This window comes from Dysidea avara, chromosome 5, assembly GCF_963678975.1.
Source record: "Dysidea avara chromosome 5, odDysAvar1.4, whole genome shotgun sequence".
NCBI lineage: Eukaryota > Metazoa > Porifera > Demospongiae > Dictyoceratida > Dysideidae > Dysidea > Dysidea avara.
The window spans coordinates 31,913,725-31,939,427 of record NC_089276.1 but is presented as its reverse complement, the minus strand read 5'-3'; the positions used below and the strand labels follow the sequence as shown (position 1 = coordinate 31,939,427).

At 38.7% G+C, this 25,703-nt stretch overlaps 2 protein-coding genes across 4 annotated transcripts; both read left to right on the top strand.

The window, feature by feature from the left end:
• Window positions 1-2,277: 2,277 nt before the first annotated feature.
• Window positions 2,278-7,551, top strand: LOC136256625 (ankyrin repeat and IBR domain-containing protein 1-like). The gene is made up of 2 exons (XM_066049601.1): window positions 2,278-2,425; window positions 5,041-7,551. Exon 2 carries the CDS (start codon window positions 5,055-5,057, stop codon window positions 7,437-7,439), a length of 2,385 nt encoding a protein of 794 aa, XP_065905673.1. The 5' UTR covers window positions 2,278-2,425; window positions 5,041-5,054; the 3' UTR covers window positions 7,440-7,551.
• Window positions 7,552-12,130: 4,579 nt separating this feature from the next.
• On the top strand, window positions 12,131-23,646 carry LOC136256095 (ankyrin repeat and IBR domain-containing protein 1-like). 3 transcript variants are annotated; one of them, XM_066049025.1, is made up of 2 exons: window positions 12,131-12,242; window positions 21,380-23,646. In XM_066049025.1, exon 2 carries the CDS (start codon window positions 21,394-21,396, stop codon window positions 23,494-23,496), a length of 2,103 nt encoding a protein of 700 aa, XP_065905097.1. In that variant the 5' UTR covers window positions 12,131-12,242; window positions 21,380-21,393; the 3' UTR covers window positions 23,497-23,646. The 3 variants fall into 3 exon arrangements, 2 of the variants coding, with proteins under 2 accessions (XP_065905097.1, XP_065905098.1); XR_010701321.1 differs by lacking the exons at window positions 12,131-12,242; window positions 21,380-23,646 and adding exons at window positions 18,725-19,000; window positions 19,614-20,113; XM_066049026.1 differs by lacking the exon at window positions 12,131-12,242 and adding an exon at window positions 18,725-19,000.
• The last annotated feature ends 2,057 nt before the right edge of the window (window positions 23,647-25,703 follow it).

The window sequence follows — 25,703 nt, the reverse complement described above, 5'->3', positions numbered from 1 at the left end:
ATAGACATGATTTCCTTATTGACCAGCAACACGGTTTTAGAAGTGGAAGATCATGTGAGACTCAGTTAATTGGCACTATCGACAACTTTGCAGAAACTTTAAATCATTCGAGACAAATTGATGCCATTTTTTTAGATATGTCAAAAGCCTTGGACACCGTACCATTAAAGAGATTAAGTTGTAAACTTTCTATGGTATTCGTGGATGTACCCTCAAGTGGATAGAAAACTTGTTTACTGGTAGATTTCAACAAGCAGTTGTAAATGGCGAGTACAGTGATCCAACTACAGTGATTTCTGGGGTTCCACAAGGTTCAGTACTTGGCCCATTATTATTCCTTTGCTATATTAACAACATTACTCGAAACCTTACATCTAAAGTTCAACTATAATTTTATGCTGATGACACCTTAATCTATCATAATATTTTGAATGAACAGGATGTTGTTGCTCTTCAGAATGATTTGAATACAATAATGGAGTGGTCATACACTGGCAAATGTCTTTTAACCCAAACAAATCTGAATTTCTAAGAATTACAAACTACATTTCATCTGATTACTATTTGAGAAATTGCCAAATACCCTTATAGTTAATCATGCAATATATTTGGGTGTAAGCATTTAAACTGGACTTATGTTCGTGCTATATTGGACTACACCTGCAGTGTATGGTCACTATGCCATACCATCAACACAACACATCTAAAATTGAGATGGTACGGAGAAGGGCAGCACGTTTTGTGACTGATAATTATGACTGGAATGCCAGTGTGACAGATATGCTGCAACATTTGCAGTGGAAGCCCTTACAAGATAGACAAAATAGCTTTCGTGCCATCACAATGTATAAAATAGCTAACATTAATCCACCTGAAGGATACTTACAGCTAACTAGTAGTATTACTAGGGGTCATCCGCTCTGATTCACACGGTTGCAAACTCATGTTGACTCTTATAAATATTCATTTTATCCTCATGCTATTAGACTCTGGAACAGCTTGCCAACCAATGCAGTAACACCAACTAGCCTTGAAACTTTTAAAAGTAAATTGAACATGTAACTAGATGACCATATAGACTTAATATGTACGAGAGTATAGTGATTATTCATAATTTATGAGTCTAACAGCCCTCCATATAACACAACTGGCTCCCCTGTGTACTCTTCACCAGACTACACTGATGACAGTGGCTACTCTTAAACTTTATTATTGAATTGTTCTTTATATTTATAACTTTTGTGAAGGATTTAACATACAGAAGATACACATTATAATATGTTTATGCTTAAGATTAATGAAATTATTTTGTTTGCTTTGCTGTGTTAGTATAGCTTGCCAGGAACTATAATGACAACCACTGATAGTTGTCCTTATAATTACTGTATAAAATACTGCAACTTAATCTCACAATGAAGGAAGAGAACAAATAAGACATCACAGTGTAATTACAAATTTCCGTGCATGTAAACCATCAAATTCTGCAGTTATATACAACAGTCAAGAACATGCAGGTGAATCCACTGTATCCCTCTCATTGCCAAAATGATGTACAAACCGGCAAACATTTCAGTGTACCGCAACAATACAAAACTCTTGGGTAGATAAACAGAATGTGGATGATATGATTCAAACAAGTTTGATCATTAGGTGAATGTGTACTCGAGTGCATCTGTACTTCACACATGATGTACAGGTACTTTTACTTCAAAGATTTTTCTCAAGGGTTGCTATAGTTAATGATCAGTGACCAGCAGAGTTTTATGACACATAGGCATGTAGATACTAAATTATATAGAATATACAAGACTGAGATATATCCTATGGAAATTCAAGCTAACAACTTAGCTATATATTAGCTGGCTAGTATTCTAATAAACTCATGCAGTGCCGGCTGCCATGGAATTTCTTCACTGACAGATTCAAGGGAAATTTCTCTGGGACATGTCATGCTTCTAAAGTATGTCATCCCCCTACATAAGGCTATTGTGTTATGCAGGGCCTCAAAAATTAAGTATTTGTATGTAAGTTTTTTTTTAGGCAGTGCCTATACACTGTAAACACGTACCCTGAGCACCAAAATGTCCCAATATGGTGCAGTGGTGTCCGTGACATTTTGGTGTCCTCAGTGTGGACACTTCAGTGTAAAACAAGAGAAGAGGGACTCCACACTGCAGAATGACTGTCACTATAGATGGCCCGGCAGACCTGAGTCAGTCCAGAGTCTGGGGCCGCCCGCCCATTAGCAAAAATAGAAGTCACGTGCACAAGATTTTTGGACGGGGCGCTAATCGATGAGCTCCACCCGGTGAATGACGAGTGAATGAAAGGGTCTGCGAGAACGAGACAAGTAACAAACACAGGGCCCAAAAGTATCCAGAATATACAGGAGTTACTGACTCAGTATCCGGGCACAAGACAACAGGTGCGTTAATCGTAGATACGTCAATCTCGTGGTGAATACTATTCAGATCACAGTACCCACCTCACTTTTGTCCGTTTGAGCATCCCTATCATAGGGTTTCCACTCAACATAGGAAGGTGCTCCATTTTGTTGTTTCTCGATTTCCACACAGACTTACCTTTAAGATAAAGCAAACAAGTGCTAATTTGCTATTGGATTGTTTACAGCATTCGATACCAGCACAATTTTAAGTAAATAAATCAGCCTTTTTCATTGTTTCTGATGATTTGATGCAGACTGACCTTAAGATAAAACAAACAAGTGGTAATGTATTACTAAACTGTCTATTACTTTCAATATCAGTGCAGTTAACTGTAAATACCCAAAGAGTGGTCACATGCCCAACAAACCCAGTTACAGTTAACTATACAGGATGTGCTATAGCACTACAAGACATAGAAGTCTTCATTACAAGGGAAGAAAATACACTAATTGTGACTTAAATCACTCTAAATACAATGGTTTTCGAATAAGCTAGCTATCCAATTTAACTATTATGGTATTTTTAGTCACGTGACCACTTTTTGTATGTGTTTGTGTTAAACTTATGCTGATATCCAATGCTACAAACAATCCAGCACTAAATTAGCACTTATCTTTAGGTCAGTCTATGTGAAAATCTCCAGAAACACCAAAAGGAAGTACCGTCCTATTTTGAGTTGGAAACTCTACCTATCACTACCCCCTCCCTAGCACACACACCCGAGTACACTGATACATACATGTGGAAGATTTGATCTTGAAAATCTCCCCACCGGTGAGGGATTTGACTGTTCAGGAATCTTAAACCTTACAGGTTATGTATCCTAAAAGAATAGCCCATTTCCCAAGTATGCTGTAGGGGAATAGACTATATGCACTGCTGAAAACATTCTAAAAACATGTGATATTTTAACATGTTTTGTTATGTTTTAATACATCACGACAGTGAATGACTGCGATAAATATTGAAAATGCAAATCTCAGAAAATAGAACACTTACCAGTACTTCTTGCAGATCGATAGATTCCTCTCTCTGTATAGAATAGTAGCTGGAAAGAAGAGCCGAGTCCGTAGTGTTAGTGGCAAGTTAGCTCGAACCGCATTTGCTACTGGTACTTTTGTATGTGTAGTCGTTTACCGTCAAAATTCTCAGGCACGTCGTTTATTCAATGCATATTGATTATTTTTTGTTCAATAAATAGACCATGCATATAGTCTATTGAGTATTGACCACTCGCCATGTCCCCACAGTGTGGAATTTGATTTAAAAAAATCTAATCCCCACCTACCCTCCACTGTTGCCCTGGAAGGGAAGAGGTGGGGGGTAGTAATTATGCAATATGCATTTCAAGTATGCATTTCAAGCAGCAACATGCAATGTTCGAATGGTCAGAAATCATTACATATATCTTTGCTCCTGTCCTCCATGTAGGAAACTTTTAGCCGTGTAGTTTACATGCATCCCACGGTGCAACATTGCTGCTTTTACAAAAACTGATATAGGTGGGAGGTGATTATTATTAGTTGTACACTTGACTGCTTTATTTGAGTATATGACTGCTAGTCTATTATAGTATCCATAGACTAGGTACCAGTGTTGGGCAAGTTACTTTGTAAAAGTAACTAGTTACATATTACATATTACTTGCAACTGAACTATTTAGTTACAGTTACATATTACTCATAAAATAAAGTAATTATAATAATATTACATATTGTGTCCACAGCCTTAAGCTGTCACGTGTGAAACTACCACTTTATCACGTGTCTGACGTGATTGCGTTGTTGGACAATGTGCAAATCTTGGTTACAAATAAGAAGCTGGTGAATAAGCTTCATTTAGTAGGCTTCGTTACTTCGTTGTGGCTAGGCATTACTCAGAGGATAACTAACGAGATTAGTAACTTTGTTACTTGTAGTAATAATATTATGTAATATTAGACTCGTTACAGTAACTATATTACTTAGGTAACGCGTTACATTTGTAAGTAAAGTAACTTGAGTTATATTACCTGTTTTTATAGCGTATTTCGTTATATTTCTTAGTTACCACAAAAGTAGTAATATTACGTAACGCGTTACTTATGTAAAGCGTTACTCCCAACACTGCTAGGTACCTTGTTGAACAAGACAGGAGGGACTCCAGCCCCTTCTGCTATGTTTATGCTAATGCTTAACACTTGATCATTCTTTGCTTCCCTCTATCACAAAATAGTGCATTCATGTGATCAGTATAATTTGATGTGGCTACCTACTGTAAATATTGATGCAAGCAATGTTGGGAATCAAGGATGGCCTATGTATGCTCTACATGCTTGACAAATCAAATCTTGTTGTCACCCAAAGTTTATAGTACCTGTACTTCTTATCATACAGTATGATAGTACTGTATAGTAGGGCTGGGTTCATAGTCTTTTGGCAAGGATTTCACTGAAAATCCAGCCTCGCTTCCTTTGTATCAGCTTGGCGGTATTGATTATTCATAACCAAGCTCAAACATGCCATCATAGCAACATGAAATGCCATAACCTTTTTCTTTTATAAATCTTGTATAAAGTTTTCATTGATTACCTTTGTGTATTTTCTTTGCATAGAACTTGTAATTGACATGGGGGCTACTGTTTCACTCCAGTTCCAACAAGCTTTAAGAAACGGTGATGAAATAACTGCATTACAACTATACCATAGCTCACCTGAGTTGAAGAAACTCAATGTTAACAAAGTGTACAAATTGTCACAAACCCGCAGCACTCCTCTACACTATGCTGCTAAGAGAGCATTAAGAGATATTTATGGGGAGTTCCTGCTTCAAGGTGGTGATCCCACTGTTCGAAATGGCAGGTACCAAACAGCCATACATCTCATTTGTACGTGTACTAATGTTGCCAAAGATCCTGTCAAGTGTGAGAGAAGAGCTACCATGTTGACTTTAACCATCGACTATTGCAACAAAAAGAAGCAAAGAATCATCGGATTAATGTTTGTGGACAGTTCCTTAAATTCTCCACTCCATTTAGCAGCCACTTCAGGATTGGTGAAATGTGTTGAGATCCTTGTGGCCAATGATGCATTCATATTGGGTCAGAAAAACATTGCTGGCCAGACACCATTGGACTGTGCCCAAAATGCACCAAACAAAGCTGCCATTGCTGCAATTCTAGAGCCATTAATGGTATTTGCATCTAATGAAAAGAGCACTGCAGAGTTAGCTGTCAAACCCCCCTACCTTAAACAGGAGTCATATATGTCATACCATGAAGATCGACTTAAATTACTACGAGAGGAAATCGTATCTGAAGTGACCCGGTCTCTCGGTCTCTCCGCTGTTCATGCTGAAAGTTTGTTGGAAGCTAATGGATGGTCAGCACAAATTGTTATTGAAAAGTGGATTGAAGATCGTATGGGGTTATGCAATCAAGTGGGAGTAGAGGTCCTACCTGAATTAGCTTACAATCTCCCTGTCAAACCCACTGAGAAACTTAAGCAACAAAGGTCCATCACTGAGTTGGAATGTCAAGTGTGTTTTGAGGTAGTGACAGAAGAGATCACTGTACCCTGTGGCCATGTTGTCTGCAAGTTGTGCTGGGAGGAATATCTTAAGGAGAAGATTAACACTGGGAATGTTAGCAAGTTGAAGTGTCCTGCATATGACTGCTCAGAGTTGATGCCCATGTCCATCATAAAGACACTTATCCCAGAGGAGATATACCAAAAATATCAAAAGTTTGGTCTTGATAAGTTTGTCACTGGTAAGACAGATATCAAGTGGTGTCCCCATCCTGGCTGTGAACGTGCTGTACAAGTCCTAGTGAATAACCCAGCAGAGAACGATGATGTTCAAGATGCGGGTACACGATCTGATAGTAGCTCAGAGAAGAAAATCGATTCAAGAAATGTTGATTGTGGGGTAGGACATTTCTTTTGCTGGAGTTGCTCTAAGACAGCGCATGACCCGTGCACTTGTGAGGTATGGGAAGAATGGGAAAAGGAAGTAGCCGAACGAATTGGTGATAAACAGGGTGCTCAGAGAGCTGCTGAGAAGGCGTCAGATGATGTCTGGGTAGGTGAGAATTGTAAGCCATGCCCTAGTTGCAAGTCTCCAATCTACAAAGATGACGGATGCAACCATATGACATGCTACAACTGTAACCATGAATTCTGTTGGATGTGTATGGGACGATGGCTCTTCCATGGCTCACTGACTGGAGGTTACTTTGAATGCAACAAGTTTATAATGAAGAAACTAGCCAATAGAAAGTTGGAGTCAGCCAAAATTAAAGCAAAGAAGAAGGCTAAGAAAAAGCATGGGCGTTACTTCAAGCATGTTTATGACCGTTACAAGAATCATATACAGAGCCTAGAATATGAGCTAACCGTACTCGAGAAGGCTGGAGACAGAATGAGCAAGCTGAAGGCTTTGGCTTCAAGTGAACAAGACGTCGCATTCTTTGAGGATGCCATAAGGGAGCTACTGAAGTGTCGACATGTGTTAAAGGCTTCATATGCACTCAGCTACTACCTACACACTGAGGGGGAGAGAGATGGCTTCATCAAGCTAATTGCTGAGGTAGAGAAATCCACCGAGTTACTCGCCCAGAGCATTGCCAAGCCTCATCTACAGACACCCAAAGATCAGATTATCTTGCTGACGGTTGAGAGCAGGGAACAACGTAGATCATTCCTCCTAGCTGCCAGAAAATTCAACCCCTCTCTTCTAGCAATCCAACAGCCTGCTGAGCCAGAAATAATAGCAATGCCACCACAATTGATTCAGCGCCAAGTGCCCCTGCGGCGCCAAGTGCCCCTAGAATTGATTCAGCTCCAAGTGCCCCTAGAATTGATTCAGCGCCAAGTGCCCCTGCATGGTTATAACAGTGATGATGGTTCTTATGACTCTGATGAATATGACCTTGATGATTACTACAGACGTCATTCTCCACCTAGCAGTACACCAGATGATGATGATGAAGATGATGACAGTGAATACTCATAGGCTTTTTTATTACTTGAATAATTATATTTTTTACACATTTTATTTTGGAGTTCTTTGTGTTTAGTATTTAATGCACAGGATATAGATTATTTATTTTGCTTGTTTCATCAATTCTCATGGTGGGAACTGAGGTGTATTCCCATGACAACCACTGGTGGAGGCATGTCCTTACCATGGAGGAATAAAATTTTAATGTAGCTAGAACACATTAACCTCACAATGAATGGCAGTACTGTACTTATAAGGGGATACAAGTAAGTGTGCGTACATTATGCATATAGTTTTAAAATTCTCTCTGGAAGTTCAACTACAGCTTACTATTATGTAGAGTGGTTGCAGAAATAGAGTAAATTACTGTAGCTGCATTACTACCAAGCATATATTCTAATAGAGCAGTCATATTATATAGGGTAGTGAGTATCTCGACCTGTTATCCTACCATTTGTTCCTTCACAAATCTTGTAAGAATATTATTTAATTTCCCTGATTCTTTTTACAGTGAAACCTGTGTATTAAGGACACTAAGAATGTCGGAGTGTTGATTATCCAAGTTAGTGTCTATATATTATTGGCTAACAAAGCCTTTAAATGGTTAGCAATAAATTACCACTGCTGACATTACTTTTGTTAACTTTTTATGCTTTACAGCATACTGAAGTGCTGAAGGTCTGCAGGACACCACCTGTCTAATGATGTTATATTAAGTGGGTTTGCAGAAAGGACATGTTGGCAGCCTCGATCCTGGGACAATAACCAATCAAATAACCAGTTTTGATAAACTTTGCAGGCTCAGCACTGTAATATTATGACTATCAGGGACCATTAACAAGTGTTCAGGTGTCCTCATTTTAAAGTGTCCTGATTAATTAACAGGTTGCCAACTGTATTGATTGGCTCTGCCATATGTTTGGCAGCATCAACAAAAATGGGGTGATTCAGAATGTTACCAGATGGTTTTTCATGCCCACTCACATGAAGAAAAACTGGCTGGCATGCAAGACTATGTGCACACGTGTATGAGTTGTAAATTTTATTATATCCATCTTGTATGTTTGCATCTAGACATTTTCACAGGTGACATTGTGTCGGAATAATTACAGTGGGTGCATTATGCAGTCACCTACAAATAAGGTCAGGTAGTTTTGGTGACCAGAACAAACAAGTTTCACTGTATATGAATGAGCTTTACATTGATAATGGTAAAATCACTCTTCCTGATCTGAGGGAAGTTCGGGAAGTCACTGCTGGCATGAGTGCTCTTCATGGCCTGTGTTTGGTGGTTAGCAGTCAGGAAAACAGCTCAAAACAAGATTTATTGCCTCCCTGCAGGTCTCTAGAGAGATAGCTGAACAATGAATGATGATGAATGAACTGGTATATACACATGTAACAAAACAAGTTATATAGCAGCACACATGGAAAATGATACAACCAGTATTCAATCTGGCACCATTAATCTTTTTGCTATATATGTAGTAGAGTGGCTAAGCAAAAAAATCATTCACTTTTTGATAAAAGCACCAAACTTGGTGCAACATTTGCTTAATTATAGTCCCATTGAAATTACCAATCATATCAAGCTCAAAGAACCTGAAAAATATATTTATGTATTAGGGGAACCATAAAAGTACTCAACAGTAAATTTACTGGAACTTTGTATCTGGATACACAAGCAAGGAATGGTCATATCCGAAAGCTGATCAGGGGAGGTGCCCATCCAGGTCATTAACTTGCCATGTTAAGAAGCACAGAGGGTTATGGTATACGAGACCATAGATGTGTAATATATTATTTCTATTGGTACTTTTAACGCTAAAATACGTATTGGCTCCATTAGTTGTGTTTAAAAACAGGTTATTTTACCACTTTTGAAAGATTTTCTAATTGCATGCACACTTGTAAATTTGAAATACAGTCATGCAATATTTGAATGCATTTGTATGGTTTCCTGGTCCAGTTTGAAATGGGCCTATAACCCAGTTTAAAATTTTTAAAACATGCCCTAAGGCAATGATTTGACATTGCGCCATATCTCAAATCATTTAGCGTACCTTAGTCAATTTCCACAGAAAAATTAGTGCCTTTATCACAAAGTGAATGATTTCATCAAAATTCGTTGCTTAGCTGCTCTACTAATGGGAATGGTTTTGTTGGTGTCAAGATTGTCCTAACAAGTAAAGTTAAGGCCACTTTAACTAAATCTTCTGTTTCTTGGGACAAACTCAGCCAAGTACAGCCTGTACAGGGTTGGTAGGCCAGTGAAATTGCAATAAAATATTATTTTTGCTACCTGGAGTGATTTTGTGAGTCAAACTGTAGCTAAGCTACATTATGATCGCTGTGCAACATGTCAGTAAGCAGCTATGTATAAATATGGCAAAAATAATTTTATCTTACTTTGTGATAAGTTTTTAAAAAATAATAATTATTTGCATGGTGTAATCTTTACTTGCAAGGAGGTGATCAAATGTAAACATAATATTTTACACTGAAAAATATAGGATCAGTCGGGCCCAAGAAACAAGATTTAGTTGATGGGGTCTAGTTGGCATTTATATCTGGAGCAGCTATGACACCAGATATTAGTGTACAACAAAAGGTTGATCTGGATTGCACACAATTTTAACCAAGGTTTGAAAATGCCATGAGCTTAGGTTCTTAACTACCGTCATGATGTTGCAATAACTGCATGCATGTCATAGGATTTAAACCATAAAATTTAATACAAAGTCTGTTATAATAAATGGTATATTCATTAGTCCAGAAATCATACCAGCTACTGTGCCCTATCAAGCCACAGTGAATTTGGCAATAGTGCATTCTTTAGACACACACTGGTCATATTATCAAGTACCAGCGTTGCCTCATCCTCCACATTAGCTGTGGCATAGTGAAAAGATTCACCAGATAGGGGTTGCAACACTGGCTCAATTGCCACATCATGACAAACTCAGACAAAGCAGCTGCTGTGAAATCCTTAAGTTCATTATGACATAGATCGGCTGGAAAAAGGGGAGTAAGTTCTGATTGCTTAGAAACCAGCTGCTAACATCTTAAAGATATAACATTAGCCTTAGCTTGACACTGGGCACTAACCACTGTTACCCTTGCTGAAATGAGTCTGCTATTCAATGATCTCTTGGACTAAGACTGAGGTAACCTGAAGGGAAAAGTCAAATTCAAAATTAGCAGAAGGATTACATAACCCGAGCCCACCCATACGTGCTGCAAGGGCAAGCAGATCTCTTTCTAAGTCACTGAAACAATTGCCAGTAACAGCAGGAATAAATTCTTTAATGATGGATAATTCAAGGGGTTGAAGAAAGTCAGAAATGCCAGGTAGAGTTCGCAAAAAGTAAATCCATCTACCAACAAGACCATGAGTGAAAGCATAATAAGCCACATGAGGGTAACAGATTATAAGAGCAGTCAATAGTACAGCATAATTTATACACAAATACTGACTGTATTTATTCCGTCTATATTTAAGTGTTGGAACTAACAGTCCAAAAACTCTACCTTGGCTCAAATAAAAACAGACTACAACCCCCAGTAGTGAATAACATTAGAGTCATTTATAGATTTGAGGTTCGTTTTGTCTCGTTATAGGGAGTTTTTAAAAATAGTTGTTCCAATACTGAATAAAGACGGGGTTAGAATAGATAGTATTGGAGCACTATTTTTGCTGTGTAGCTAGTCTGAGTCCATCTGTGAATCAAGATTTTTGACCAATAGCTTGATCACTTGGAATGGGGCCTTGATTGCTTTAACTATCAAGAAATTTTCAAAGTTTTATGGATTGTCAAAAATGCAGGGACCAAATTTTCTCCATGCCTGAATTTGTTGTAATCAGTGACCCTGTGGAGCTGATGTAAGTTATACTATTACGATTTTAGATACATTGTAATACCCTAGGCTGGGTCTGTGCTGCTCGGTCTGTGCATTATGATTAGATTAGATCAGTTATTGATTTTGAAAAGCGGACAAGGGTTACACAAAAGTCAGGGGCATAGCAGGAATCTTAAAAAGGGATTTCCACTACAGCTAAGCGACTGTTATATTAGAGTAGTTTATATTGCCTGACTGTTTTATTAGAGTATCTAAATCTTCACCAAACATCAGAATAATGCTATATAAGTGTTGCCATCAAGTGAAAAACTATTTAACTAAGATAAAAGTTTTAAAATGTTTCCTGTTCCATGATAGATTTCAGATTCTGGAAACCTGAAGTTTCAATGTTTCAAGTATAGTGTGTAAAATCCAAAGGGGTTTCCTGAAACCCCTGGAAACCCCCTCTGTACGCCCCTGCCGGTAACGTTCTCCCCTTACAGAGACATGTAGCCGCAGGTTACAATGGCATTTACTTACTATATTTAACTTTTAAAGATTGCTGTATCATATAACGATCGATACTTTCAGTAGCTATCACGATGAATTTTAACTTTTATTTTTAGCATACAAACAACCACATAATATAATAATAAACACTTAAACAGTGGGAAGAGAGGCAAACTCTACCCAGTCCAGGGATGATGGTATTGTTGCCATGCCCAGTCCAGGGATGATGGCATTGTTGCCATAAAATCCCGTATTCTTGAGTGTTAATTCACGTGACTTCATGCATAACCTCGGTTTCGTTTCGTTTCCGGTTTCGTTTCCGGTAATCATAACTTACCATCTCGTTGGAGTTTGGGAGGGTGGAGCTGGGGGGCGGAGCATCTATGGGTGGAGCTACCAAGATTGGAAGGTGTGAAGTGGCTTTCTAATACATGATCGTACGATTTAAGCTTATATTTACTTGAGGTGAGCTATTGAGTATTGTACATTTTTTTTTTTGGCTCCGGCATTTAATAGTTTCATTGCTGTACTACATGTCACGCACTGGCTTCCCGAATCGGCTTTTCCTTATTCTTTTCTCTTACTATACAAGTGATTTTTGAAAAGGTGTCTGCAACAATCATTCTGATCTCGAATGAATTACCCTCGCACCCGACTGAGCAAATTGTCATATCAATGATCCGTGCGCTATTTCCGAGGCTGATAAGCTGAATACTGCTTCTATGCAGTTTATTGTTGCTGTACTATCACCACACAAAGGTGTTGTTAATGTGTATGTGTGTATGTATGAGTATCGATTAACAGGTTGCTAATAGGCCCCGCAGGCATACTTGATTAGCTACTTGTTTCAGTTCTCATGAAAAATTCTGATTTCCATGTGCGGGCAGGAGGTCATTTTTCATTATTAAAGAAAATACTCCAAAATCAAGCTGTCTGTTACTAGTAAAGTTATCTAAAGCCTTTTAAGAACTTGCTCATGTTTTACCACCATTTCTGAGGTGTAAGTGACATTTACTGAGCTCAAAATACGTGTGCATGTGATTGATAACATCAATAATGAAATTAGTGGTAGTGGGGTAAAAGGGATGTGGGTGGGGGTGAAAACAACTAATTAAGTTTGCTATATGCCTTTTGTGTACCCATCAGTGTCTTTGATAAAAAGGATAATCTGTCTACCTATCTGCTGAGCAAACTGCATTAAAATTGATAAGGGTAGTCATGTGTGGCCTGCTCTATTTTCTCAAGAGTGATACTTGTTTTTACCCCCCCCCCTTGAGAAAGGGTCTGGCTCAGAATCAATATTTTTTCACCCCAAGCTAGGGCTCGAGGTGTTTAATCAGCTTTCGTCATGAAACGTATACTTCCTTTAAATTTCAACATCACATAAAAACCAGCCTCAGTTTTCCCTTCATAACAGCTTGGTGGTATTGGTTGCAACCCCTAAATGTGTCTTCAGAGCAACCTAAAATTCTATCCTTAACTTCTAATGATGGCAAGCATCGTGGACTTGCCTTCATTTTTCATTTCTTTGTCCATAAATTGATTTGGCTAAAGGCTTGTTTGATTTCAAATCATCTTATTGTCTATTTTATTGATTTCTCTTGGTGGTTACACCATTGTTTTGATTTGAGAAGTCTATTGTGTCACCTACTTAACAGCACTGCTTTGTTTTGCACCGATTTTTGTGTGGTGAGCATTATTTAGAATTTTGAAACAATGCCAAAAGGGCACAAGGATAAGAACCCTAAGGCAAAAGGTTCAGCTGAGCCGTACCCCAAGAAAGGAGGAAAGACTGATGGCGACTCACAGGAGGAAAGCTTGTACTGTGATAGATGCACCAGTGCTGTTGATCAATTAATCCAGTGTGAAAAATGTGAAATGTATTTGTGCGCATCCTGTGAAAAGATTCCAGAAAATGTGATGACAACAGTGGGTGAGTATAACCAAATACACTGGTTCTGTCAATACTGTGATGTACTTGTTAGCAAAGCTATTGGCCAAGCTTGTACAATTGAAAGTTTATCCCAAGCTGTTCAAAGTAGTGTGTGTTTGTGCTTAAAGGAAGTTGTTGATCAATTTACAGAAGTGGTCAATCAGGCAAAAGAATGTCTCAAGCCCAAAACAGCTTCACAAGAAGGTCCAATAATAATGGAAACCAACGACAACTTTGAAGGCTCTCAGCAACAAAATACCAACATTATTCAGCACCCAGTTAAGGGCTCTACTGATATTTCAACTGCTCTAAGCTCTGTACTTGCAGAAGAGAAGGAAAAAAGTAAACGACAACTTAACTTGATAGTCCACAACCTAGAAGAAGCCTCCGGGGATGATGCAGAATCCCGCAAGCACCAAGGCATTAAGAAAACTGCAGATATTTTTCAGCATTTGGGTGTAAAAGCAACAATTAACAATGCTTTACGACTAGGAAATAAGGGCAACAAAAGCAGGCTCCTAAAAGTAACCGTCAACTCTGACAAAGAAAAAGCAGCTATTCTACGTTGCTGCACTCACTTACGTCATGACTCTACTCCAAGTAGCTTTCGTAAAATCTACATTACACCTGACCTTACCCCACAGCAGCAAAAAGATAACAAACTTCTTAGGAGCAAATTAGTTGACATGAACAAGGAAGGAAATTTTTATCGGATAAAAAACGGACTGATTGTCCGGAGGGAGGAGTAAAATTCTCCCCCGGTACAACCTCAACTAATTGTAACACTGAATCTGTGACTACCCTTGACTCTCTCCTTTGTTTACAAACAAATGCCAGGAGTATTTTCAACAAGTTCAGTGAACTTCAGTTACTTGCTTCTCAACACAATCCCTATATCATTGGCATCACTGAAACCTGGTTAGACAGTAGTATTAAGGACTCTGAAATCTATCTAGACAACTACAACATCTTACGAAATGACCGATCTGCTTCTCGCGGTGGTGGAGTCCTTCTATACGTCCACAAATCACTCACATGCTCACCTTGCCAAAAGCTTGAAACAGTCAACTTTGACGAATCATTGTGGTGCTTAATCTCTTTACCTGCCAATAACACCCTGCTTGTTGGACTAGTTTATAGATCACCCTCCTCTACTGAATTAAACAGCTCTAAGCTCCTAGACATAATTCACACCATCTCCCTTCAGCAAAGCTTCAATCAACTTTTACTTATTGGCGACTTCAATCTCCCAGATATAGAATGGGTCAACCATTATTGTTCCAGTAGCCCTACATCATTCTCAGCCAAGTTTTTGGATGCAATGCAAGACTCTTTTTTTATCCCAGCATACCACTCAACCTACCCGCCACCATCCTAGTCAAAAGTCTTCTATTTTAGATTTAATAATAACAAATGACCCTGATAATGTTGCTAACCTTGTTCACCTACCCCCACTTGGCTCTAGTGATCATGATTGTTTGATGTGGGAACCAACGTTGAAACCGGGTCACTACTGCTGACCCGGATGACCCACTGACCCGGATTTGACCCGGATGTGACCCGGATTAATTAAAGCCGAGACGTGTTTTGGCTAGTCTCGAGCGAGCGAACAAGTCTACATTTTGAGCGTTCGATTTGTGTTGAGTAAATATTGCAACTTCAGCCTAGCTGTAGGTTGAAGGCCAAAAAAAAAAAAAAAAAAAAAAGGTCTTCACCTACTGTAGGGTTTCCAACTCAAAATAGGAAGGCGCTTCCTTTTGTTATTTCTGGTGATTTTTATACAGACTGACCTTTCAGATAAAGCAAACAAGTGCTAATTTATTATTGGATTGCTTGTGGCATTGGGTATCAGCATAAGTTTAACACACAAAAACATATAAAAAGTGGTCACGTGACCAAAAATACCATATTTTTTTAAATTGGACATCTTATTAGAAAAAAGGTGACCGAAGTCACAATTATTAGTGTATTTTCTTGCCTTATAATGAAGACTTCTTGTAGTGTTATAGCACATCCTTTATAGCTGTAATGGGATTGTTGGCAACGTGACCACTTTTTGTGGATTTAGAGTTAAAACTGCACTGATATAGATGTATTGAAAGCAATAGGCAGTTTAATAATATATTAGCACTTGTTTGTTTTATCTCAAGGTCAGTCTGTGTGAAAATCATCAGAAACAATGCAAAAGGCTGAGGCATCATCTTATTTTGCAGTGGAAATCCTATGTGAAGGGATTTTTGGTCACGTGACTATTTTTCGGATATTTCATATGTTAAAATTGTGCTGATAGCAACTGCTGCAAACATTCCAATAATAAATTAGCACTTGTTTGCTTTAACTTAAAGGTAAATCTGTGTGAAAATCTCCAGAAACAACAAAATGAAGCATCTTTCTATTTTGAGTGGAAACCCTACCTACTGACAATAGCTACCCCTCACCATAGATACCCTCAATTTCGTGCTACATACTACACTTACTAACAAATGAGCGTGGCTGAACGTATGTTGGTATTGCGATAAGTGGGCGTGGCTCACGAAATAGCTATGCGATAGCGTTTATAAGTTTCCACGTCGTCAAACGAACAATTTCGTTTCTCACGTGATCCAATCCGGGTCAGACCCGGATAAATTGTAAACCGGGTCAGACCCGGATAAATTGTAAACCGGGTCAGACCCGGATGACCCGGAGAAAATGTGACCCGGATGACCCGGATGACCCGACCCGGTTTCAACGCTGGTGGGAACTTTGTTGCGGAGCAATACACAAACGGAGTAAAACGACTAAGTCCTACAATTATTTTAGAGGGGATTATGATTCCCTGAACAGTTACTTCAAAGAAATGGACTGGTCGTCAAGATTTGAAGGTCATGACATAGACCATAACTACAATTTATTTGTTCAAGCTGTATCGTCAGCTATTGACATTTACATTCCTAGAGTTTCTAAAGCTAACAAAGCTAAGCCTTCTTGGTGGTCCAAAAGATTATCAGTTGCTGTTTGTAATAAGAAAAGATTATTCAACAAGTGGAAAACCACCAAGACTAGTAGTGACTATCAGACCTATGCTCAACAAAGAAACACAGTCAAATCAATGATAAGATCTTCCCAATCTAGTTATAAATCAAAACTGATTCAAATTTCACAGACTCATCCTAAAGTGCTATATCGCTACATAAACAGCAAACAAAAAAATCGATCAGACATCACTCATTTGCAAAAACCTGATGGTACAATGACTTTATCTGATGCAGAAGGTGCTGAAGAGTTAAATAGCTTTTTCAAGTCCACTTTTACTTTAGAAGAGTCAAGTTATATTCCAGCCATTTCAACCCGAATTTCTGAAACACTGTCAGACATTAACATATCAGAAGAATTAATATTTTACAAACTACTTTCCTTGAACGGAAACAAGGCCCCTGGCCCTGATGCTTTACATCCTCATTTTCTGAAATCATGTGCTGCCTCTTTAGCTAATCCTTTATTTTTACTAACAAAGCAATCATTGAACTCTGGCACACTTCCAGACCTTTGGAAGAAGGCTCACGTTACACCTCTTCTTAAAAAAGGCAGTAGATTGCAACCATCTAATTACAGACCAATAAGTCTTACGTCACAAGTAGTTAAGCTTATTGAATCAATAATAAGGGAACAACTGTGGGACTTTCTTGACCTACACAGGGTACTCAACCCAAACCAGCACGGCTTTGTGAAACATAAATCATGCTTTACCAACTTACTAGAATGTCACAGAAAATGGTCTGCTGCTGTTGATTCTGGGTTTGGTGTTGACGTTATCTATTTGGACTACTCCAAAGCCTTTGACTCCGTCCCACATTTACGGCTTATAAGTAAACTACAATCTTATGGTATCAATGGCAACCTTCTCACATGGATAAAGAACTTTTTGATTGGTAGACAACAACGTGTGGTTCTTAATGGTAGCAGTTCTAGATGGGTGAATGTTACAAGTGGAGTACCACAGGGGTCAGTGCTTGGCCCACTTTTATTTATCCTGTATGTTAATGACATAACTGATGGACTCCAAAGTACACTAGAGATGTTTGCTGATGACTCTAAACTTTACAGAATTATCCAAACACCTCAAGATGTCAATATTTTACAGGAAGACCTTAATTTTATCTCGAACTGGTAAAGACTTTGGTTACTGAAGTTTAATACTTTAAAGTGCACCGTGATACACTTAGGTAGAGGAAACCACAACATCTACACCCTGTACGATCAGGCCTCAGGAGCTCATAGTCAGCTAGAATTAACAACAGAACAAAGAGATTTAGGTGTATGGATCACACCAGACATGGGCTCAAGTCTTCATTGTCACAAAATTGCAAGTAATGCTAACCAAGTATTGGGAAGACTGAAGCGTAGTTTCAAGAATAGATCAGCACCATCATTTACACTGCTGTACAAAACTTTAGTTCGACCGCACCTAGAGTATTGTGCCCCAATCTGGAGCCCTCATTTAGCAAAGGACATTGACGTACTAGAAAAGGTTCAAAGAAGGGCTACTAAGCTGATACCATCTATCTCTACACTATCTTATGAAGGTAGACTTCAAGAACTAGATTTGCACTCACGTTTTTGTAGACGACAAAGAGGAGATCTAATTGAAGTGTTTAAGATACTAAACTCATACTGTCAAATTGACCCAAAAGATATCTTTACATTACAACAAGACAGTGTTACCAGGGGCCATCTAATGAAACTTTTTAAACAAAGAATTTGCAGAAGCATTGGTCAACACTTTTTCAACTTTAGAATAATCCAACAATGGAATGACTTATCTGACGAAGTAGTTCTGGCAAAAACAATATCTTCTTTCAAACACTCACTAGACCAATATTGGAGAGAAACTGGACTCAAAGACCTTTGGCCTATTAATCAATTTTGTATTTTAATTGTCCATTAAATAATTATATAACCAAGTACTAAGAATAATACGAAACGCGGTTAAAATTACGTAATAAATAAATAAATAATTAAATAAATAATTAAATAATTAATGTTTGAGAAAACTACGAGGCCTAGAGACATGAACTAACCGGGGATAGATTCGCCTGTGAATGAAGGCACAAACGTATAATCGTCGCTCCTGTTTGTGCTGATGACTTGACCATACGTGTAATTCTATATAACGCCCAGTACCACACCCTTGCTTAATTACTTACATATTGCGCGAAGAAGATTAGTGATGCCCGTGCAGGAGAGCCAGAAGCCACTTGTGTAAACAAGAAGATTACAGAAGCCACTTGTGTAAACAAGAAGATTACAAGTAAGTTTTTATGTTTGTAACATCTCAAGTCTCCATGCCAGCTGCCAGTGGATTCATTCATGCAGGGCCGCCCACAGGGGGGGGGGGGGGGGGGCAACTGGGGCATTTTGCCCCGGGCCCCAGCCTGAAAGGGGCCCCAGGAGGCCTCATGAAGGGCCCCCTGAATACCTGTTTAAAAGATCGATATACTCTAATAGAGCAGTCAGATCTAAATACTCTAATAGAGCAGTCACAGTATTCTTCAGAGGAGCAGTGTAGCAAGCTTACAGATAAGGAGATATGGTTGGTGATGGGTAGTTATTGTCATTGCCTGAAGGTTGTGACCTTTTTTTTTTTTTTTTTGGTCTTCACTTTACAACTTGGGTCAAGGGCCCCACTTTAACTCTTTGCCCTGGGCCCCTTAATTTCTCTGGGCGGCCCTGCATTCATGTAAATAAACAATACAAGAAAACATTAAACTGACATATGCCACGCTCTTTACAATAAGCTTACAGTTACATATAAAATACAAGTAAACAATTTTGTCTTGTGCAGCTGGCATGGCGAACTTTCTTTGTGTTGGTGTCAGGCAATTCAATATGTGCTTAATCTTTTTTGCCTTCACCTGGCGTAGCTACTAGGCTCTAGTGGCTTGGCTGTCTTCCTTTATCTGGTTCATCTGGCTTGCATACGCCTACAGCATTGTGTAGCTATCTCCTGAAAGTTGTGTATGCATAACTATGGTGTGTCACCCATCACTGTGCCATTGCTACATCACTGATGAACCTTACTTAGCTCTAGTTGATGTTGATATGCATTGCTGTATATTGGCTAATAATTTTTATCTGCATGGTGATGTTGCCTATAATGTATTGCTGCATACAATACTGCAATAATGTATAGTTCTCTCCTGTATGTTTTGTATACATATACTTTGTACACATCACTGTGCCATTTATACCACACCAATGATGTACTGGCACTTAGCTACTGGTGGCCTTTAGTTACGATGCCACTATAGTGTTATATCTGTCATTACTGTGACATATTGAGTTGATTTGGGGATAATGCATTCACCACCTAATAGCCTCACTGGGGGGCTGTCACGTTGGTGTATGTACTTGGTTGTATGTGACGCGGTCCTAGTAATAATAATAATAATAGTTTTAAAATATTTTATTATTTTAACTGCTTTTTAATGCAGGCAAAGCCTGCATTAAAGGTCTGTGGGCAACTGGTGCCCACAGCCAGAAAAAGTATACGTACAACTTACATTTACATATTGAATGTATAAAATTACAATAAAATTAAGTTAGCTTGCTAAAGTTATTACATACATTTACATTTGATATATAGTATGTTCCCAAGTCCTGTTGTCTTTCATAAAATAAATTCCCTGCCTCATACGTGATTCAAAGTTTTGGTGATTCACTCAGCTCAGTATTAATGATGGTAATGATTAAGCTGTATTATTACTGTGCCAAAAGCCAGTAAACGGCTGATCCAGAATGGCCTTTGTTGCAGACTGTGCATGCTGCTATTCTAACATAGATGCAATTGAGCTGGTGGCTTATTAGAGACTCCCCAGCCCAATCTTCTCTCTGGGTGGGGACTATTTCATCAGTAATAAAGTTAGTTTTTGGCAAGCATGCATGTACCGCTATAATAATTATTAACACAAATTTCCGTTTATCTACCCAGACTTTGAAATATGCTATGTACTTATCAAAATCGAAATCCTTGAAATCCAGACTTCTGCTTTGAAATAAAGGAAGTGAGATGGATACAATAATTAATAGGGCTGAAACAAATACTGCAAATACTCGAGTACTTGTTAAGATCACATGATCCACCTCACATTACTGTACTGATGTTAGTGTTCTTGACAAGAAATTATGCCAATCAAACTCTATAGCCTTCATTTTGTCACACCCCTATGGCAAATGCATCATGCATATCACTGTTGTTACTTGAAAAGGCTGTAAACTGCTTAACTACAAGGTAGCTAGTATTTGTTAACTCTAGAGAGTACTCGAATACTCAGTAAAAAACCACGATCATTTCAGCCCTAATAATTATTAACAGTCAGGTGAGGTGGACTTTATTGGTACTATGATGCGGTGCATATGTACAGGTTCACCAGTCGTAAAGTTTTAAAATAGGAATTTTGAATTAAAGTATAATAAGAAACACAAAGTAATAAAACAAAAAGTTGGCTGCTCTTGCAGCTATACTAGTGGATGTTGCAGCCCTACTTCAATCATGACTATACTATTAGCAAGCTTTATGACTGAAGTAGGAATTGAAGGTCTAAAAGTATAACTGCAACTGCCGGTAGCTGACCTCCATTGGTTTATTTTGAAATTCCTTGTATTACCTTTGTGTGTTTTCTTTGCATAGAACTTGTAGTTGACATGGGGGCTGCTGTTTCACTCCAGTTCCAACAAGCATTAAGAAATGGTGATGAAATAACTGCACTACAACTATACCATAGCTCACCTGAGTTGAAGAAACTTAATGTTAATAAAATGTATACGTTGTCACCAACTCACAACACTCCTCTCCACTACGCCGCCAAAAGAGGCCTAAGAGATATTTATGGGGAGTTTCTACTTCAAGGTGGTGATCCCACTGTTCCAAACCGCAGGACCCAAACAGCCATACATCTCATTTGTACCTGCACTAATGCTGCTGAAGATCCTGTTGAGTGTGAGAGAAGAGCTACCATGTTGAGTTTAACCATTGACTATTGTGGTAAAAAGAAGAAGCAAACTATTGGACTAACGTACATGGACAGTGCCTTGAATTCTCCACTCCATTTAGCAGCCACTTCAGGATTGGTGAAATGTGTTGAGATCCTCGTGGCCAATGATGGATTCATATTAGGGCAAAAAAATGTTGCTGGACAGACTCCAATGGATTGCGCCCAAAATGCACCAAACAAAGCTGCCATTATTGCAATTCTGGAGCCATTAATGGTGTTTACATCTAATGAAAATAGCACCGCAGAGTTAGCCAACAAGGCTGTTAATCTTACGCTGGAGTCATATGTGCCATGTCACGAAGACCGCCTTAAATTACTACGTGAGGAGATCATATCTCAAGTAACTGAGCCTCTCGGTCTCTCCAGGGTTCATGCTGAAAGTTTGTTAGAAGCTAACGGATGGTCAGCACAGATTATTATTGAGAGATGGGTTGATGATTGTGTGGGGTTGTTTAATCAAGCTGGAGTGGAGGTCCCTCCTGAATTAGCTGACAGATTTTCTGCCACACCCACTGAGAGTCTTAAGTCCATCACTGAACTAGAATGTGAAGTGTGTTTTGAGGTAGTTACAGAAAAGATCACAGTACCTTGTGGCCATGTAGTCTGCAAGCTGTGCTGGGAGGATTATCTTAAGGAGAAGATTAACACTGGGAATGTTAGCAAGCTGAAGTGTCCTGCATATGACTGTTCAGAGTTGGTGCCCATATCCGTAATAAAGGCACTCATACCTGAGGAGATATTTCAGAAATATCAAAAGTTTGGTCTTGATAAGTTTGTCACTGGTAAGACAGATATCAAGTGGTGTCCCCACCCTGGCTGTGAACGTGCTGTACAAATCCCAGTGAATAACCCAGCAGAGAATAATGACATTCAAGGTGCAGCTGCATTTGGTACTAGCTCAGAGAAGAAAGTTGACTTCAAAAATGTTGATTGTGGGGTAGGACATTTCTTTTGCTGGAGTTGCTCTAAGACAGCACATGACCCGTGCACTTGTGAGGTGTGGGCGGAGTGGGAAAAAGAAATAGCTGAGCTAGATGACACACATGGCATTCAGAGGGCTTCTGAGAGGGTGTCAGATGATGTCTGGGTGGGGGATAATTGTAAGCCATGTCCTAACTGCAACTCACCAATCTTCAAGGATGATGGATGTAACCACATGACTTGCTATATGTGTAAACATGAGTTTTGCTGGATGTGTATGGGACGATGGGTCTTCCATGGCAAACTGACCGGAGGGTACTTTGAATGCAACAAGTTTATCATGAAGAAACTGGCTAATAAGCAGTTGGAGTCTGCTAAGTCTAAAGCAAAGGAGGAGGCTAAGAAAAAACATGGCCATTATTTCAAGCATGTTTACGACCGTTACAAGAATCATGTGCAGAGCCTAGAATATGAGCTAACTATACTTCAGAAGGCTGGAGATAAAATGAGCAGGTTGAAAGCTTTAGCTAAGAGCAATCAGGATGTCACATTCTTTGAAGACGCCATCAGAGAGCTATTGAAGTGTCGATACGTGTTAAAAGCTTCGTATGCGCTTAGCTACTACCTGCACACTGAAGGAGAGAGAGATGAGTTTATTAAGTTAGTTGCTGAGGTAGAGAAATCTACTGAGCCACTTGCCCAGAGTGTTGCCAGGCCACATCTACAGACACCAAAAAATCAAATCATTTTGCTTACAGTTGAGAGCAGAGAACAGCGACGTTCATTCCTTCTAGCTGCCCACAAATTCAACCCTTCCCTGATGGCAATGTGAGATGATGGACAGCCTGCTGAGCTAGAATTTTGACGTGTTCTTAATCTTATAAATTTAGAGTTGGATTATTTTGGATTCTACATGTAGGATTTAATACAAGCATATAATGTGTTAAGCATACACTTATTATTTATTTTGCTATTCCATTAACTTTTGTGGTAGTAGTCTGCCAGGGACTGGAAGTGTATCCATGACAACCACTGTTGGAGGCTTCTCCTCTCTTGTCAGCTAGAACACACAAGGTATATATACAGCTACAGAAGTTAAATAAATATGTATGCATACACTGGAAACATTTATGGTAGTGACCAAACAATAACAAGTTTTTTGTTTTCTTGCAAGAGGAAGTATATAATTTCACAAGTGCTATGACTAGTATAGACAAAAGAATTTAATTGCTGCAGTTCAAACATCATACATGTGTGCGCCGAGCTTTCCCAAACTGCAAGTCACCTGGAGTTCATATCACTAGCCTGAGATTTCTGACTTCCTGGATAAAAAGCAAGTTTCTTTTGGTAGTATTCTTGTGTATAGGTCCCTTATGGCACAATAATTAATGATAAAACATGATGTAGTTGGGTTTGGCATTGTGGTCTTCAGGTCTTGTATACTGATTCATGATGCTATAGATGTGATCTGATACATGGTTAACTATATTAAAACTCCATTATAAGAAATACACCCTGTTTCACAAACATATTGAGTTTTGCAGCTATTGTTATACATTGCTTGTGTGTTGGCTATATATATAACTATGGAATTACAATTATCCAAATCAAATACTCTGTCCTATTTCAATAATTGGCGTATGTTTAAATGTATGCTTTATTAGAGTAATATTATTGATGAAGTGAAACTGTATTACCCAATTACGTATGTTAAGTGACAAGTAACCTGCTAATAGAATCAGGTTTAAAGTGATCAGGTTTCACTCTATATTCAATTTGGTTCTAGGGTTGATTTGTCTGACCTGTTATGGGAGCAGTCTTGAGGTTGTTAAAAATTAGTTGCATGGATGCCCTGGCAAGTAGCTGTAGCTCCTAAAAGTTGAAACCTGCTAAACCCTGTCAATTCATTGACGAGCTCAAGAGAAGACTAGATTACAATGCGCATGCAGTGCTATTTCTCACCTGAAAGGAGTCTCAGGGAATGTCCAAACAGAAAACTCAAATATCCTGATCTATTAGAACCTGATCTAAAAACAGAGAGGCTAATTATAACTTTTGGGCTGTCCACAATTATTATATAGGGGGCTTACTAAGCCCCCTATATAATAATCGTGGAAGGCCCAAGAAATAATGGGAAGTATTCTAACTCACTTACACCCCGGCCCTACTTCCCATCCTGTTACAAGACAAGAAACAAATCCTTATGCTTAATCATAAGTCAAAGTGCATGGAGTATAGTAGTTGTGTGAATGTTTGCACATTGACAACTGAGAAGCTAATCAACCAAGTGAACATTTTTCATTCTACACTAAGTGATTGAGATGTCTAGTTGCAATCTTCACCTTCTAACAATGTCCTATAAGTAACAGTTGCTGGTTGTTGATACAGATAACGAATAAAAACAAATCATAATGTAAATCAATCAAATCTTGTGGCCAAACCACTTGCCCCCCCACACAAGTGCATGGGAAAAGAGTACTGGTCTGGTGATAAAACAACAGTGGGTATCCGCAACAGTTGTGTTTGTACTAGTGATAGCATGGGTAGCAGTGAAATTTGGGATAAATACCACTCTTGTTGCATTGAAAATGGAAATTTCACTTGTGAAATTTTAGTTTGGCAAGCAAAGTGCAAGTATGGTATTAACTTGGAATAGCATGGGGAGCAGTGAAATTTGGGATAAAAACCAGAGTGTTGCATTGAAAATAGGCAAGCAACAGTTGTTAGGGTCTGGTTGTTATGGCTCAAATGGGGAATCATTTCAAAATAGCCCATAGTAATAGTTGCTAGGCAACTATAACATGGTAACCTTAGTGACCATTGCCATGGAGAACATTTCTAAGGTAATAAGCATTTTGGATCATAATAACCATCCCTTTGCAACCATTGATAAGCAACTACACTATATACTCTAGCCAATGAAATTGCAATTACAACTTTTCACTGCTACCAGTGAAATTTGGGATAAATTTGGGATAAATTTTGCTGCTGCTATTAGGACTTTTGTATGGGCAGTGAAACAGGTATGGTATTAAAATT

Excerpts from the sequence above, each read along its gene's own strand:
- LOC136256625 (XM_066049601.1), top strand. The coding sequence starts at position 5,055 with ATGGGGGCTACTGTTTCACTCCAGTTCCAACAAGCTTTAAGAAACGGT.
- LOC136256095 (XM_066049025.1), top strand. The coding sequence starts at position 21,394 with ATGGGGGCTGCTGTTTCACTCCAGTTCCAACAAGCATTAAGAAATGGT.